General features: G+C 42.5%; 2 protein-coding genes across 8 annotated transcripts in view; one reads left to right on the plus strand and one right to left on the minus strand.

Annotated features, from left to right (window-relative positions):
* Positions 1–13,252, plus strand: part of LOC109284452 (uncharacterized) — a 75,492-nt gene that overhangs the window by 44,844 nt on the left and 17,396 nt on the right. For both annotated transcript variants that reach the window (XR_009461590.1, XM_059726040.1), the window contains exon 6: positions 5,596–5,683. The gene's annotated coding sequence lies outside the window, so the exon portion shown is untranslated. The remainder of the gene's footprint in view (positions 1–5,595; positions 5,684–13,252) is intronic.
* SLC38A4 (solute carrier family 38 member 4) overlaps positions 1–13,252 on the minus strand; it is a 67,994-nt gene that overhangs the window by 8,722 nt on the left and 46,020 nt on the right. For all 6 annotated transcript variants that reach the window (XM_019492851.2, XM_014601018.3, XM_059726039.1 and 3 more), the window contains 9 exons: positions 11,119–11,192; positions 10,910–11,002; positions 7,663–7,744; positions 7,490–7,572; positions 7,327–7,385; positions 6,624–6,902; positions 6,434–6,513; positions 5,077–5,177; positions 3,811–3,935 (listed from right to left, as the gene is read on the minus strand). In XM_019492851.2, the coding sequence (XP_019348396.1) occupies positions 3,811–3,935; positions 5,077–5,177; positions 6,434–6,513; positions 6,624–6,902; positions 7,327–7,385; positions 7,490–7,572; positions 7,663–7,744; positions 10,910–11,002; positions 11,119–11,192 (976 nt within the window). The remainder of the gene's footprint in view (positions 1–3,810; positions 3,936–5,076; positions 5,178–6,433; positions 6,514–6,623; positions 6,903–7,326; positions 7,386–7,489; positions 7,573–7,662; positions 7,745–10,909; positions 11,003–11,118; positions 11,193–13,252) is intronic.

Raw genomic sequence — 13,252 nt, forward strand, 5'->3', positions numbered from 1 at the left:
AAATACTCGTCAGGAAGTCTGTTAAATATACCTGTTCAGGGCTTGTCATTCAAAATATAACCATCACTTACAGGCATATCCCTTTAAGGCTATTACGCAGCAGTAAATCAAGGAGCCCAAGACTGGTGATCAGATCAGCCAGAAGCTGCAGCTGTAAGGGGTGGTTTGCTGGAGCTCTGTTAATAATGTGGTATTGAATTTGGTCCTCTGGGCATGCCCACTACTGCCTACACGACAATACAAAAAGTCATGCGAAGTCTCCTGTCCAAGACTGGCCATTTCCTCCCTTTCATGGGGAGTTCATGCAGGGCAGTGAAAACAGGAGGCACAGCCTTGTATATCAAAGAGTTCAAAGATCTACTTGTGCTGATCCTAGTTGATCCTGTAGGAGTCCAGGCAGCCCTGAAGATTGACCCTTCCTCTTTCTAGTAATTCCCTTGGAAACCAAGCTGTTACTCAGTTTATGCTATTGTAATGTGAGCTGTGCACTATCCCATTTATGTGTATTAAGTCCTATGTGGAGCTCTGCTTAAAGTCTTCTAGGCTAGGGACAGACATTACACATAAACTGGTTAAATGATCAGAAACTGGTTTAAACCAGTAACAGTACAGATGTTCTGTGCACATAAACCAGTTTGAAAATGGCTGAAACCAGTTTGAGATAAACCTGGTTGAATGTAGTATCAGACTTAACTGATTTGGGTCAAACCAGTTTATGCAATGTTTGTCCCAGACTCCTTGCTGGTTTAAGTTAAACCAGACTCCCCCAGCATCCCGGCATGCTCTTTGGGCTGAGCGGGGCTCTCTGCTCCACAGCAGAGCTGGCCTCTCCCCTCTGCTTCCTGGCTGGAGCTCGGCAGAGACTGCAGGCATCGGCCTGCCTTTCCCCTGCTCCCCCCCTCCCCTCTCCTCCCCTTGCCTCCCCACTTCCTGCTAAGCAGGGATTATTCCCCCATCCCCTCTGCCTTACACAGACACCTCTCAGCATTAGCTAGCAGACCACATGCTGGTTTTCATAGATTCATAGATGTTAGGGTCGGAAGGGACCTCAATAGATCATCGAGTCCGACCCCCTGCATAAGCAGGAAAGAGTGCTGGGTCTAGATGACCCCAGCTAGATGCTCATCTAACCTCCTCTTGAAGACCCCCAGGGTAGGGGAGAGCACCACCTCCCTTGGGAGCCCGTTCCAGACCTTGGCCGCTCGAACTGTGAAGAAGTTCTTCCTAATGTCCAATCTAAATCTGCTCTCTGCTAGCTTGTGGCCATTGTTTCTTGTAACCCCCGGGGGCGCCTTGGTGAATAAATACTCACCAATTCCCTTCTGTGCCCCCGTGATGAACTTAAAGGCAGCCACAAGGTCGCCTCTCAACCTTCTCTTGCGGAGGCTGAAAAGGTCCAGTTTCTCTAGTCTCTCCTCGTAGGGCTTGGTCTGCAGGCCCTTGACCATACGAGTTGCCCTTCTCTGGACCCTCTCCAGGTTATCCGCATCCTTCTTGAAGTGTGGCGCCCAGAATTGCACGCAGTACTCCAACTGCGGTCTGACCAGCGCCCGATAGAGGGGAAGTATCACCTCCTTGGACCTATTCGTCATGCATCTGCTGATGCACGATAAAGTGCCATTGGCTTTTCTGATGGCTTTGTCACACTGCTGGCTCATGTTCATCTTGGAGTCCACTAGGACTCCAAGATCCCTTTCCACCTCTGTGCCACCCAGCAGGTCATTCCCTAGGCTGTAGGTGTGCTGGACATTTTTCCTCCCTAGGTGCAGCACTTTGCATTTCTCCTTGTTGAACTGCATTCTGTTGTTTTCTGCCCACTTGTCCAACCTATCCAGGTCTGCTTGCAGCTGTTCCCTGCCCTCCGGAGTGTCCACTTCTCCCCATAGCTTTGTGTCATCTGCAAACTTGGACAGAGTACATTTGACTCCCTCGTCCAAGTCGCTGATGAAGACATTAAAGAGTATCGGTCCAAGGACCGAGCCCTGCGGGACCCCTCTGCCCACACCCTTCTAGGTCGAGACCAACCCATCCACCACGACTCTCTGGGTGCAGCCCTCTAGCCAATTCACCACCCACCGGACTGTGTAGTCATCCACGTCACAGCCTCTTAACTTGTTCACCAGTATGGGGTGGGATACCGTATCGAAGGCCTTCCTGAAGTCTAAGGCCTTCCTGAAGTCTAAAGGCCTTCCTGAAGTCTCATGGTCCATCCAGTTATGGTCCATGCTGTGGCAGACAGGACAAAGGCAGAATCAACAGGTAGCTAGTAATGTCCCTCTGTTGTTTTCTTAATGGGGCGATAAAAACTGAGTTAGGGGTGATAAACACTGTGTTATCGATTCCCTGCTGGGCTGGTCGGGGGGGGGGGGGCGCTCCCTAATCAGAGCATCCTGCTGGGACCTGGCCATGCCCCCCTCAGCTCAGCAGTGTGGAAGGAAAGGGAGGGCTGCTGTAGGGCCCCTGGCTTTTAGCCTGAGCCACTGCAGGCATGTGCCTGCATTTCTGGGATGTCTGTGTAGTTACAAACTGATTCAGCCTAGCCAGGTTAGACTAACCTGCAAAGATTGAATCAATTCAAGCCCAGGCTTTCTGAAAGTCTGTCCTTATCCCTAGTGCCTGAGAAATGCATACCAGGGTTTCTCCTTCACTCTCTCTCCCCTGGGCCTTGCCTCTTCTCCAGTTCTGAGACCCAACTATAATAGCTAAGAGTGATAATGCCAGTACAGATTCTCAAGAAAATAGAGGGGCATGCCACAGGGCTGTAGATTCCCCCTCATTCTACCATGTCCTGCACTCTTTCCTATTCTTTGTTTCTTTGTCATGGCCTCATGCCCTTTGGGCTGACTTTGAGGACTCACCCAACATGGACCTCATTTAAAGCTTTGCTGCACAGGCTCCAGGAGGAGTTCTGGACTCAGAAATAAAGCTCTACCACCTTCTACCAGGGTTTGAGGTTTATTTTACACTCTCTGATTATTTATTGATATTGTTCCTCTTTTATGTGATTCCTAATGTCTCCATGCACAATTAGTTCTTCTGGGAAGAGCTTTTCAATCATTGACACAGGGCTTGTCTACACCGCTTCCAGGTCAATCCCAGAAATGAGGCAATGTAGCCAGTACGCATGCCTGAGGCAGAGAGCCTAGGAATGGTGCTACGTGAATGCTTCCTCGAGCATTCACTTCAAGGAGGCCTTCAAGGAGGCCTCATTACCTCACTTGCAGAATTTGGCTTATGAGTAAAGGGGAGGTACATTTCCCTCTGATACTCCTGGGAATGGTCTGGTGTAGAGGGGACATGGACAAGAAAGTTCTTCCAATGTCTAGTGAACCCATGGGGCAGTAAAACAGCACTAGCCTGAAAGCTAGTATGTGCCAGAACTATGTGAAACAGTTGTTCAAGATCACTAGCCTTATCAGCCTCACTTTGCTAATCTGTCAAATACAGTATGTAGGGAGTGTGGCAATGTCTTAAATAGGAGTTCTTTAGGTGTCATTGCACTACTTTAATGTTATATTCTCTGAATTACCCAGAAGCAGATGACCTTGCCCCAAGGGTAAAATAAAGGAGAAAACAGAAAAAGTATACAAAAGAAGTCTTAGGGTTTAGTGCTTGTAAACATTAAAGAGGATTTAATCAGTGTAAATGTTATTTACTATACTGTAGTAAATAACATTTGTAACAATGTAAATACTATTTGATAAAAATATTAATTGTTAAATGTTATTTAATAACAATGTAAGTGCTGTTAAATATACTTTGCCTACGAGGGCTGCCCAGATTTCATGTCCAAAAGTTCTGGTTACTTACAGGAAAAAGGACTATGGGCACAGTCAACATTACAGCTACTAGCACAGCTACACGAACCATCAGAAGAAGGGTGTCAAAAGTGTACACTCTGGTATAGGTATGAAGTAATTCATCTTCAACTTCTCCTGCCAAAGGAAAATGAAAATTCATTAAAATCACCAGTCTCAAAACGAAGATTTTATAATTTAGTGAAACCAATGAAGCCATGACCTTCCCTCTGTAGTCAGTTGTGTGTTATTGATTAAACACAAAGAAACCAATTTCCCTCAGAGTGTGCAAAGGCAGCTTTCCCATGGTAGAAGTGATGATGGTAGTTATAGCACTTCATTTTTGGATGATACTTCTCATTCAGAGACCCCAACTTATTTTACACACATGGTAAGTAGTATATTACCTTCAATTTACTGATGGGAAAACTAAGGAACAGAGTCTGAATCTGAGGAGTGGAGGGGTAAAATAGCTTTCCTGAACCAGAACCTAAAGTGCAAAGCTGGGAGAAAAACTGCCAGCTTCCAGACTGGCAACCTATCCATTAAACTGAAGTGGGCACTTGCGCTTGAAAAGGGAGCCCATGAGCAGTACTGATGCTCAGTGCATGCATCTACATGTGCAATTAATGTGACTGAATATACTTTGGCTCAATTTGAGCCGGAGTAAATTAATCTCAACGTCACTTTCTACATGTGTGTTTAAGTGCAGTAATTTACTGCACTGCCGCATACCACTTGTACCTGATGGGACTATCCGGCAGCACAGTTAGTCGCACATGCGTAGACTGTGACACTTTACTGCTCAGCAATTAGTCTGCTATTCAGTAAAGTATCTCATGTAGATGCGCCCAGTACTAACTATTCTGTGCCACTGTGCCTCTGTGCTATCATGGGGGAATTAAAAAAGGTGAAAAAAAAGATGCAAAGTGACACTGAGTGTAGCAGCTGTAATATATATAGACCACTGTCTATACACCAGATGGTCTCTGTAGTCCCAGTAACATTCTATACTAGAACACTTTCATTAAGATGTTTTTGCAAAGTTGAAGCTCAACCAGTGGTAGCACTGGTGTAAGATGTAGAGCAAAAGCGCTATATACTTGTTGAGCATTAGTGTATTTCTAACACAGCTAGCTTTGTTTAATTTGGCCAAGTCCAAGTGTGACATCTAGGGCTATTTCTTTATTGAATGCTCAAAATCAAGAGACATACAACTCTTAATGTTAATCTCTGAAAGAAGAGGGAAATTTCTACAGAGAACATGCCATTAACTCACCGTAGAAGGTAAGGTAACCAAACAGACCAGCAAGCAGATACATGATGAGCATTCCAGTGATGGATAAGTTTGAAACATTCTGCATCTTCTTTCGTGATCGGCTGGGGTAGGAAAAGAATAATAGTGCAAATTGTTTGTAAAGTTTATTTAAATTTATACATGTAAAGGTTATTTATATTTATACATTGTCTACTAGAAAAAGTCTAAGCTATTAGTGAAGTATTCTGCTAATATTAGTTTGCTAGTTGGTGAATTCAAAGCAACTAAATTTAAATCAATGTTATAAAAAGTCATATGAGTTTTAAAACTTTTTGTTTCAAACCTCTGTATCACACTATATAGAACAGCTCAGGATCACTGGTATATATCAGGATTTTATTTCCATTTCTTATTTGACAGTGGTAACATATAACTAAATACATTTTATTATATTTACTTGTTATATAACATAAACTTTGAACAGTTTTCTTGATAAAGTGTAGGTCTTAAAACTTAAAAAATCATTGATCATAATTCTAGGCTTTAATCCAGCGGTTTCATCTGCATAAGCAAAGCCCTACACTGAGGGAGAACCTTGCTGCAGGGTCTGTGATCTACTAAAGAGCAGGTAAGAACAATTCCTCTCTAAGTGATCAATCAGTTAAAATTCTTATGAGAAAATCCTAAACTGGGACTGCAGGGAATTTGAGGCACAAATAGACCTACTTCCTCGGAGATCAACTATACTAAGTTAGGGAGCAATATAAAACACAGTTGCATTCTGGAAAATACTCTACCTGATTGGATTCTTGTGAATCACCAATTTTCCCCAAAGTAATGCTACAGCCAATCAATTTGTATAAGAACACTTTTGTTATTTGATACAAATCTTATTCTTGTTGCCACAACCTTCAGAGCAGACTCTTATGTCCATTTAGAATAAATTTCATTCCAGAAAGGTTTAAGAGTGAGCATTAACTGACCTAGCTGAAGGATTAGGGCCTGGCTCATTAGCATGTTTTTAGGTGTTACAATTCTAGCAGTATTTTAGATGTTATTTTTATGTTATTTATATTACCATAACAGAAGTGTTCTCAAAATTTCTTCTCTGAAATATTTCTGAAAGCCAGAATACAGATATTGTCTCTTAAGGTACATGTTGGCCTACATGAATCTTAGAACAATGCTTGTGATTTATGTTTCATCATCAATATGTGCTTATTATTCAATAATCAGAATCAATATTTGATTACTATGGAATGTGATGAATAGATGAATTGATATGTTGCTGATTAATGAGGGGCATCTATGAAGTGATCCTGACAATTTTTCTTGGGTTAATGATTGAAGGGTGAAACAATTAAAAACAACAACTTACTCTTTAAGTTCACTGTATATTGGTAACACTTCAGGGTGGCACACAAATGCAAATGCCAAGATGGGTATTGCATAGGCAGTCTGAAAAACAAAACATCCACTGTGTGTTTACCAAGAGCATTCCCTATTGTATCTCTTGTGTTCAGGTTGCAGTTAATGGCCATATAATTATTCCATGGAATCTAACTTACCCGTGAGTTAAACACAAAATATTGTGGTTTGCACATGTCATCACTTTCACTGTGGGCTTCATACTCCACTCCACTTTTGGGTAGAAGGTCTCCTGCCTCTTCAAGACCTGTAGTATGTCCACGTGTGTTGTCCATCATGAAATTCACTCCAGAATAAGCAGACTCATTTGGTAACATTACCAAGTGCATCGGAACTGTGTTATTGTTGTAGGTCCAGTTTCCAACAGCATTTTCCAGGGAAGGGATAGGACAAGGTATTTGGGATTTCTTGTAGATGACCTACAATCAGAATAGAATATATCCTCACAAGGGTCCAACTTTGAAGGGGTGATTATTATTTTCAGTTTTAACTGTTAAATTTGAAGGTGGCCAGGGTGTGATTAACTGATTATTGTCTCCGTTTTGGCTAAAAGCAGAGTACAACCCATTATTTCTGTTAATCTGACTTCATCCTCAGCCTTGACCTGGCTTTAGTCTCATTTCCCATTATCTTTTTTTGGATTGCAAACTGTTTGGATCAAGTAAGTACTATTACATGTACTGCCTAGTGTGACACACCCTCCAGGAAGTTGACTTTTAGGGGTTACAGTAATATAAATATTAAATGGTAATTATAAATACAGGAAAATATATAAAGTCACCCTATTATTTAAAATGCCATTTTTTCCAGATAGCTAGTGATATATGCCATACAGCTACCTACCACACTTAGAAAGAAAACCATGCAGGATAGTGAAAATCCACTTGTATAGCCAAGATAACCTTTGAAACGAGAAAAAAAAATGCAGTTAAACCACATGTAAATTCAGATCAGTTAGTGATGGAAGAAATTATATGACACGTTTTCAATAGGTAAATGGTTTTACCTAAGCTTTTTAGAAGAGAAAGTGGAAGAATTACTCCGACTGTCACAAATATAACGAGGTAGTTACCATTTAGGTACCATTCTCTGAAGAGGGAAAGGAAAAAACACAGTCATTTTTGCTCAGGTTAAATGGAATATTGCCATTTAAATTTAAAAAAAATGCAAAAAATATACCCAGAATTCTCTTCTAGCTGTAGAAATGTTCTGATTACTTCAGGAAGTTCATATTTAATAATAAAGAGGTAGCTTGACATTGCTGAAACAACAAACACATCAGCTAAGTATAGCAAAGTAGCACAGTTCAAATAAAATATTATTTCTATTCTTGTTTTTAAAAATAATAACGACAAAAATAATATACTGTTTTGATAACAGATTTCAGTTAAATGCACTATACTGTGTGACTATGCACATGACAGCAATTGCAGTTTAGCTTTTAGAAATGGGTCCTTATGGCTATGTACAGCTAAATTAATTACCATGTAAAAGGTGGTGGGGATTTAGCAGGTGTCACCTGCTGTATGTCAACTGTCTGTGTGCATTCTTTTACCCACAGTAATCCTCTTTCAGTGATGAGTAAACTACTACTTCAGGTTTATCTACCTCAAGTTATGGTCCCAGTTTCATATTTTGGCACTGAAATTACCAGCTGAGTGCCCTAAATGGAAACTGAATGAACAGTTGTAAACTTGATGTCCCCTCTTTATTGCTGTCGCAGAGCACTGAGGTGCCCTGCTCCTAGAGGGCAGAAACTGCCAGAGGAAAAGCTCTGGCAGTGCATAGGGAGCCGTAGCAGGGAATAGGAGCCCACCTGTGGGTTGCCAGGGCAACTGGAGGGAGCAAATGACCCACACCTGCCAGTGGTCAGCTGCCTGTAGGAAGCAGAGGCTGGCTCTTATAAAGCCCAGGGCTGAGGCCAGGCTGGCAGTTCCCTGCCAGCAGCCAGAGAGGCAGGAGCTCCTGGAGTAGGGATGCAAGAAGCAGCAAGACCCGCAGGTACTGCTTGAGCAGAGTTATAGATGGCAGTTCTAGTGTGTTTTGTGCAACGTGGTTTAGCCAGGTGGCTTTACATTAAGTTATAGCCAGAAGGCTCGAGTTTGTGTTGCTGTTTATTACACCGGTGGTTTGGGTGAGGCTATAAGGGGTTGGAGGAGGCCGCATCGGGGACTCACAACGGAGTGTGAGGACCCTGGTGCCAGTGAGGGCGCAGTATTCTTAAAGGGGCCTCACAGCAAAGTGTGAGGACCCTGGCGCCCAGGAAGGCACAGCTTACGGGGTGCTTGGACCCCAGCCCCAGAGAGGGGGCACGATTGAGAAGCCCAGTGCGGGCGTGACGAGCCCCAGGAAGGGGGCAACTTAGAGAAGCCCAAGTTGGGCACAACGAGCCCCCAGGAGGAGGGCAGCATTTTAAGAAGCCCAAGGTGGGCACGGCGAGCCCTGAAGAGGGGAGCATTTTATTAGAGAAGGCCCCAGGGAAGGGGGCCGCACACCAGAGAAGGCCCGGGAGACGGGCGTGAATATAGACAGAGACACAGACCAATGTCAATTCCATCTGCGAGGCTTGGGGCGTGGTATCAGGGGTGGTTGGAGCCACGCATAGCCTATAAGGCTAGGGTGCCCCAAAGCACCCATTTGCAGGAGGAGACCCACAAGGAGTCCGGGAAAACCACGGGGTCTGAGTCAACATAGAGACGTGTCCGAGAGGGCATAAGGCAGCCTCCCAACCTTATCTAACAGCAAAGATGTAGCGGGCGAGAAACAGAGGGTGCCCTTGGGCCAACTTGACATGGAGAGGGGGCCTTAAGGAGATCACAGCCCTCCTACAGGGCCCCGCCGTGACAACTGAAGATAATTGTTTTTGTCTGGAAAGTGTCTAACTTTCAGCCTTAGAAAATGATATCATTGTTTTTAAATAAACGGCCAGTTTGCATTGTTATCTTGCTGGCTTATGTGTTCTTAACCATTCCCTTTGCTTTGCTATTGCTCCGATGAACTGATGAGCGTCCTGTACATTCTGCCTATCTAATGGACTCTACATTTATATCCCATAATAACCATGTCAGCGTTGACCATGTCTTTCCTCAACTGAGTGTTCTTGATTTTTCATATGTTTACTCTCTGGTTCTGGAGAATCGATTATTCCTCTCCCATCAACAGAACAAATTCCTTTTAAGTTAAGCTCTGTCTGGTACTGGGGCTTCACTAAGGAAGGACAGACCATGGAGGGAGTTTTCTAAGGGTCAACACTAATCAGAAGAGAAGATCTTGTAATAGGCTTTCACAGTACAGGGATTTGCAAAGTGTATGCCTGGCTGTTAAGAAACTTGCTGTACAAAGAATTGCTCAAGCTGGGGTACATGTACCTTTGGGGGTATGCAGTGAAGTGAGTATTGTGGGGGAAGGGAAAGGGAAAGCAGAAGGAAAAGGGGAAATATAAACGAGAAAAGAAAGTAAAATGAATAAAATAAAGAATAACTTCACTAAGTCTTTTAAGGTGGTGGCAAGGTATAACATGGAATCGGAGAGCCACATGTCAGTGTCACAAATTTAAAAGGGATATGTGACCTAAAAGAGCTTGAGAACCACAGCTATACGGAAAGGGTCAAACCACTCTTGTTCTTCTGGCCTATAGGGATTGTCAGCCAGTATCTGGTATCCACATCTGTGGACAACAGCTTCAGGACGGAGCTCTTGGGACCTGATTCTGCAAAGTGTTGAGTACTCTTGATCAGGCCTGTGGGGGCTATTTGTGGCCTGCCGGCTCCTGCTTGGCTGCCACTCCCCACATTGCTCCTGCTGCTGCAGTGGTGGTCAGGGTTTCTGGGACAGGGAAACATGGCTGGTGTGGGCCAGAAACTTGCTGTCCATGCAGTGGAGGGGATTTGTGCAGTCTGCATGGTAGCTTTGGTGAGGCAGGGCAGGGATGGGGTTTGGGGACATACTCTTCATGTGGTGGGGTGACCGCACATGGTAGGGTCTCCAGGAGCCACCAGCATGTGTGGTCCCTGGAGCATGTAGGCCTCATAGTGTGCAGCCCAGGGCCCATGATCTGCAAGGTGTGCAGCCCCCATCTGCTCTGAAGTTGGGCAGCAAAAGAAGACTGTTACTTGAATCTGTGGGAGTTGAGTGTGTTCATCATTTCACGGGACCAAGCTCAAAATAAAACATGGTTTATATGGAAACAGTTTAGGTGGAAAATCAGCTACTGGGAGCATTGTGAAGAGCCTTGTATGAAGTCTAAGTAATGCAACTGCTTTTGCTACCAACATGATCATGGATCATATATTGGACCATGTGTAGTCCATAATGGCATCTACTCTAGAGACATGAGGGTGTGCTTACCAAGAAAGGTCAGTGTGTATTTTATTCTGAAGAAAAATATTGATTCAAACATTTCATTATGTGAACATTTTATTCTTACCTCCAATATTCTGCATTGTAATAGAAATAAAAGTACAAATTTTTCCAGGCCATCCAAATGCCTTTTCTCCTAGTTTTTCATATATTATTGAGCCTGGAAAAAACAAAAGGAAACATGATCCATTGCAAAAACATAGTTTATTAATCACTTTTAAGAGAGAAATATGTGCATGCAATGTGAGCTTTCATTTAGCAAACTGTTCCTCATACCTCCTTCTTTTGCTGTCTTCAATAAAAGATGAACTGAGTAGAGTGATAATATCGCTACACTGAGCAGCAGGACTCTGTAAGACAGAACACAAATTAGAATCCTGCAGCTAGCAAAAAAAATGCTAAATTGACTTAACATAATATATACTGTATGGCTCTCCATGAGTTTAACACATACATTGTCCCTAGGTTAATTTGAGTATGTGACTATTGGAGTCATGCAAAATGCAGATGTGAGTCTAGACCAGTGGTTCTTAACCTTCTTAGACTCAAGGCACCCCCCAGAAAGTGCCAATTTTTAGCTTTCACTCATTTTTTGACTATGGAAAAATAACAGAACAGTTCTTCTATTGTAGCCAACTCAGAAAGCCCACAATGGGTCAGAATCTTGATGATTCTATGGATTCCTACTTGAAATCCCTGAGTTTATCTTGTGAATTGTGTGTAGGTGTTTACACACTTAACATTGCTAATATTGTGTGGAGACCTGCAGCATCCTTAAAAGGACCTCATGGTACCCCTGAGTGTTGCCACACACTGGCTGAAAATTACTGGTATAGGCTATTATTTACACGTTCTGTGCTGAGTTAAATGTGCATGTTATAGGGATAGTACATCATCTAATATTTTGTCTAGAGAGTTAAATGCATTTGAGCTTTGGTTTTATGTCAGTTTTGCAAATACAGATGGCAGCCCCCAAGCAGAGCCCTGCTAAAACCATCTGGGCTACACACAGAGATTGCTGGATTCAGGATGTTACTCTCATGCACTTATTGGCAGATAATTTTAACCCCTCTCCTTATACTGAACGTTTGAATCAACTGATAAAAAATGTAACAACTTCAAACCTTTGGGCACCCAGTACTTTTGAAAATCAAGACACTTAGCTGCCTCATTATAGAGCCTAACTTCAAAAGCCTATTTATTTTTAGGAGATATTTCATAAAGCTAGTATAGAGCATGACATCATATGACATTGGAAATCTTGCTTTTTAGCAAGTGTATAGCAGCCACTCTCCTGTATGCTATCGTTTAGTGGTGTCCAAACAGATTTAATCCTGATTATCATCTTGCTTCTTTCAGATTCAATTACAATTTTACATTATTTCAGTGGTCACTATCTTTGTGAACTGCTGGCCCAAGAAACTAATACTTTAAGGCATCTTCCTCTGGGCAGTATACCCTCTTGTCATACCATTCTTCCTTCAGCCTGCTAGAGATTTTCGGAGATGTATTAGAATGCTGTTCTGAGGCTAGGAAACTACACGGCTGTTAACTAGCAGATTTCTGTTAAAATGAGATTGTTACCATATGTGTTTAATACAGATAACAAACCACTGATAGAAAGCTATTAAATTAGCTACACTGCAAGAAGAAAGCAGGATTATAAAGTGCCTGTGTACTGTCAGGTTCACTTGGGATCTGTATGAGGTTGGGAGCAAAGTTCCCAGTAAATTTTCTATTGCTGTTGAATTGCAAGGCCCGTGTCTCCTCAATACAGCTGCGAATCTCTTCCCCACAAGAGAAGAATACATTTGCTTAGTTATAGGAGCCTTCCTTTCCCTTTCTATGAAAAATCTCCCAGAAAGAGAGTATTAGGGCCATCTGAGAACACAGTAAAAAATAATCTGAATTAAGATTAGTTCATTTTTTTTTTTTTTTTTTTCCTCTTAACAAATGGAAGTTTTCAGTTCCATTAAAAGCTGAAGTCATGCTCTATAAAAACAGAAGAATGTATAGCAAACATATGCATGCCATCAAAGTAACCATATCCTCCACATAGTTCTCCACTTTTAAATAAGACTTTACCCCGTGAGAAGAAGAATGTTCTCATCCACAAAGTATGAAACTATGACAGGAAAGTAAATGAGCAGCTGGGTGGAGAAAGGGGTTTATGTCTGTCTTTAATATACAGAACACTATTGCTTTGCTTAAATGTTACCTCAGGCAAAGCCTGACTTTTTTTTTGATGGCTGCCAATAAATTTTAACATAACTGGGTTTACGTCACTGTGCATATATTAAATATGATTTTTTTTGTAGCCACAGTTATGAACATGCTGAACCTGAACAGTATGGATTTACAGTGTAATGGATTTTTTTTCTACCTTGGGGTCATATACAGTGGCTTTTTT

This window comes from Alligator mississippiensis, chromosome 4 (genome assembly GCF_030867095.1).
Source record: "Alligator mississippiensis isolate rAllMis1 chromosome 4, rAllMis1, whole genome shotgun sequence".
Taxonomy (NCBI): Eukaryota; Metazoa; Chordata; order Crocodylia; family Alligatoridae; genus Alligator; species Alligator mississippiensis.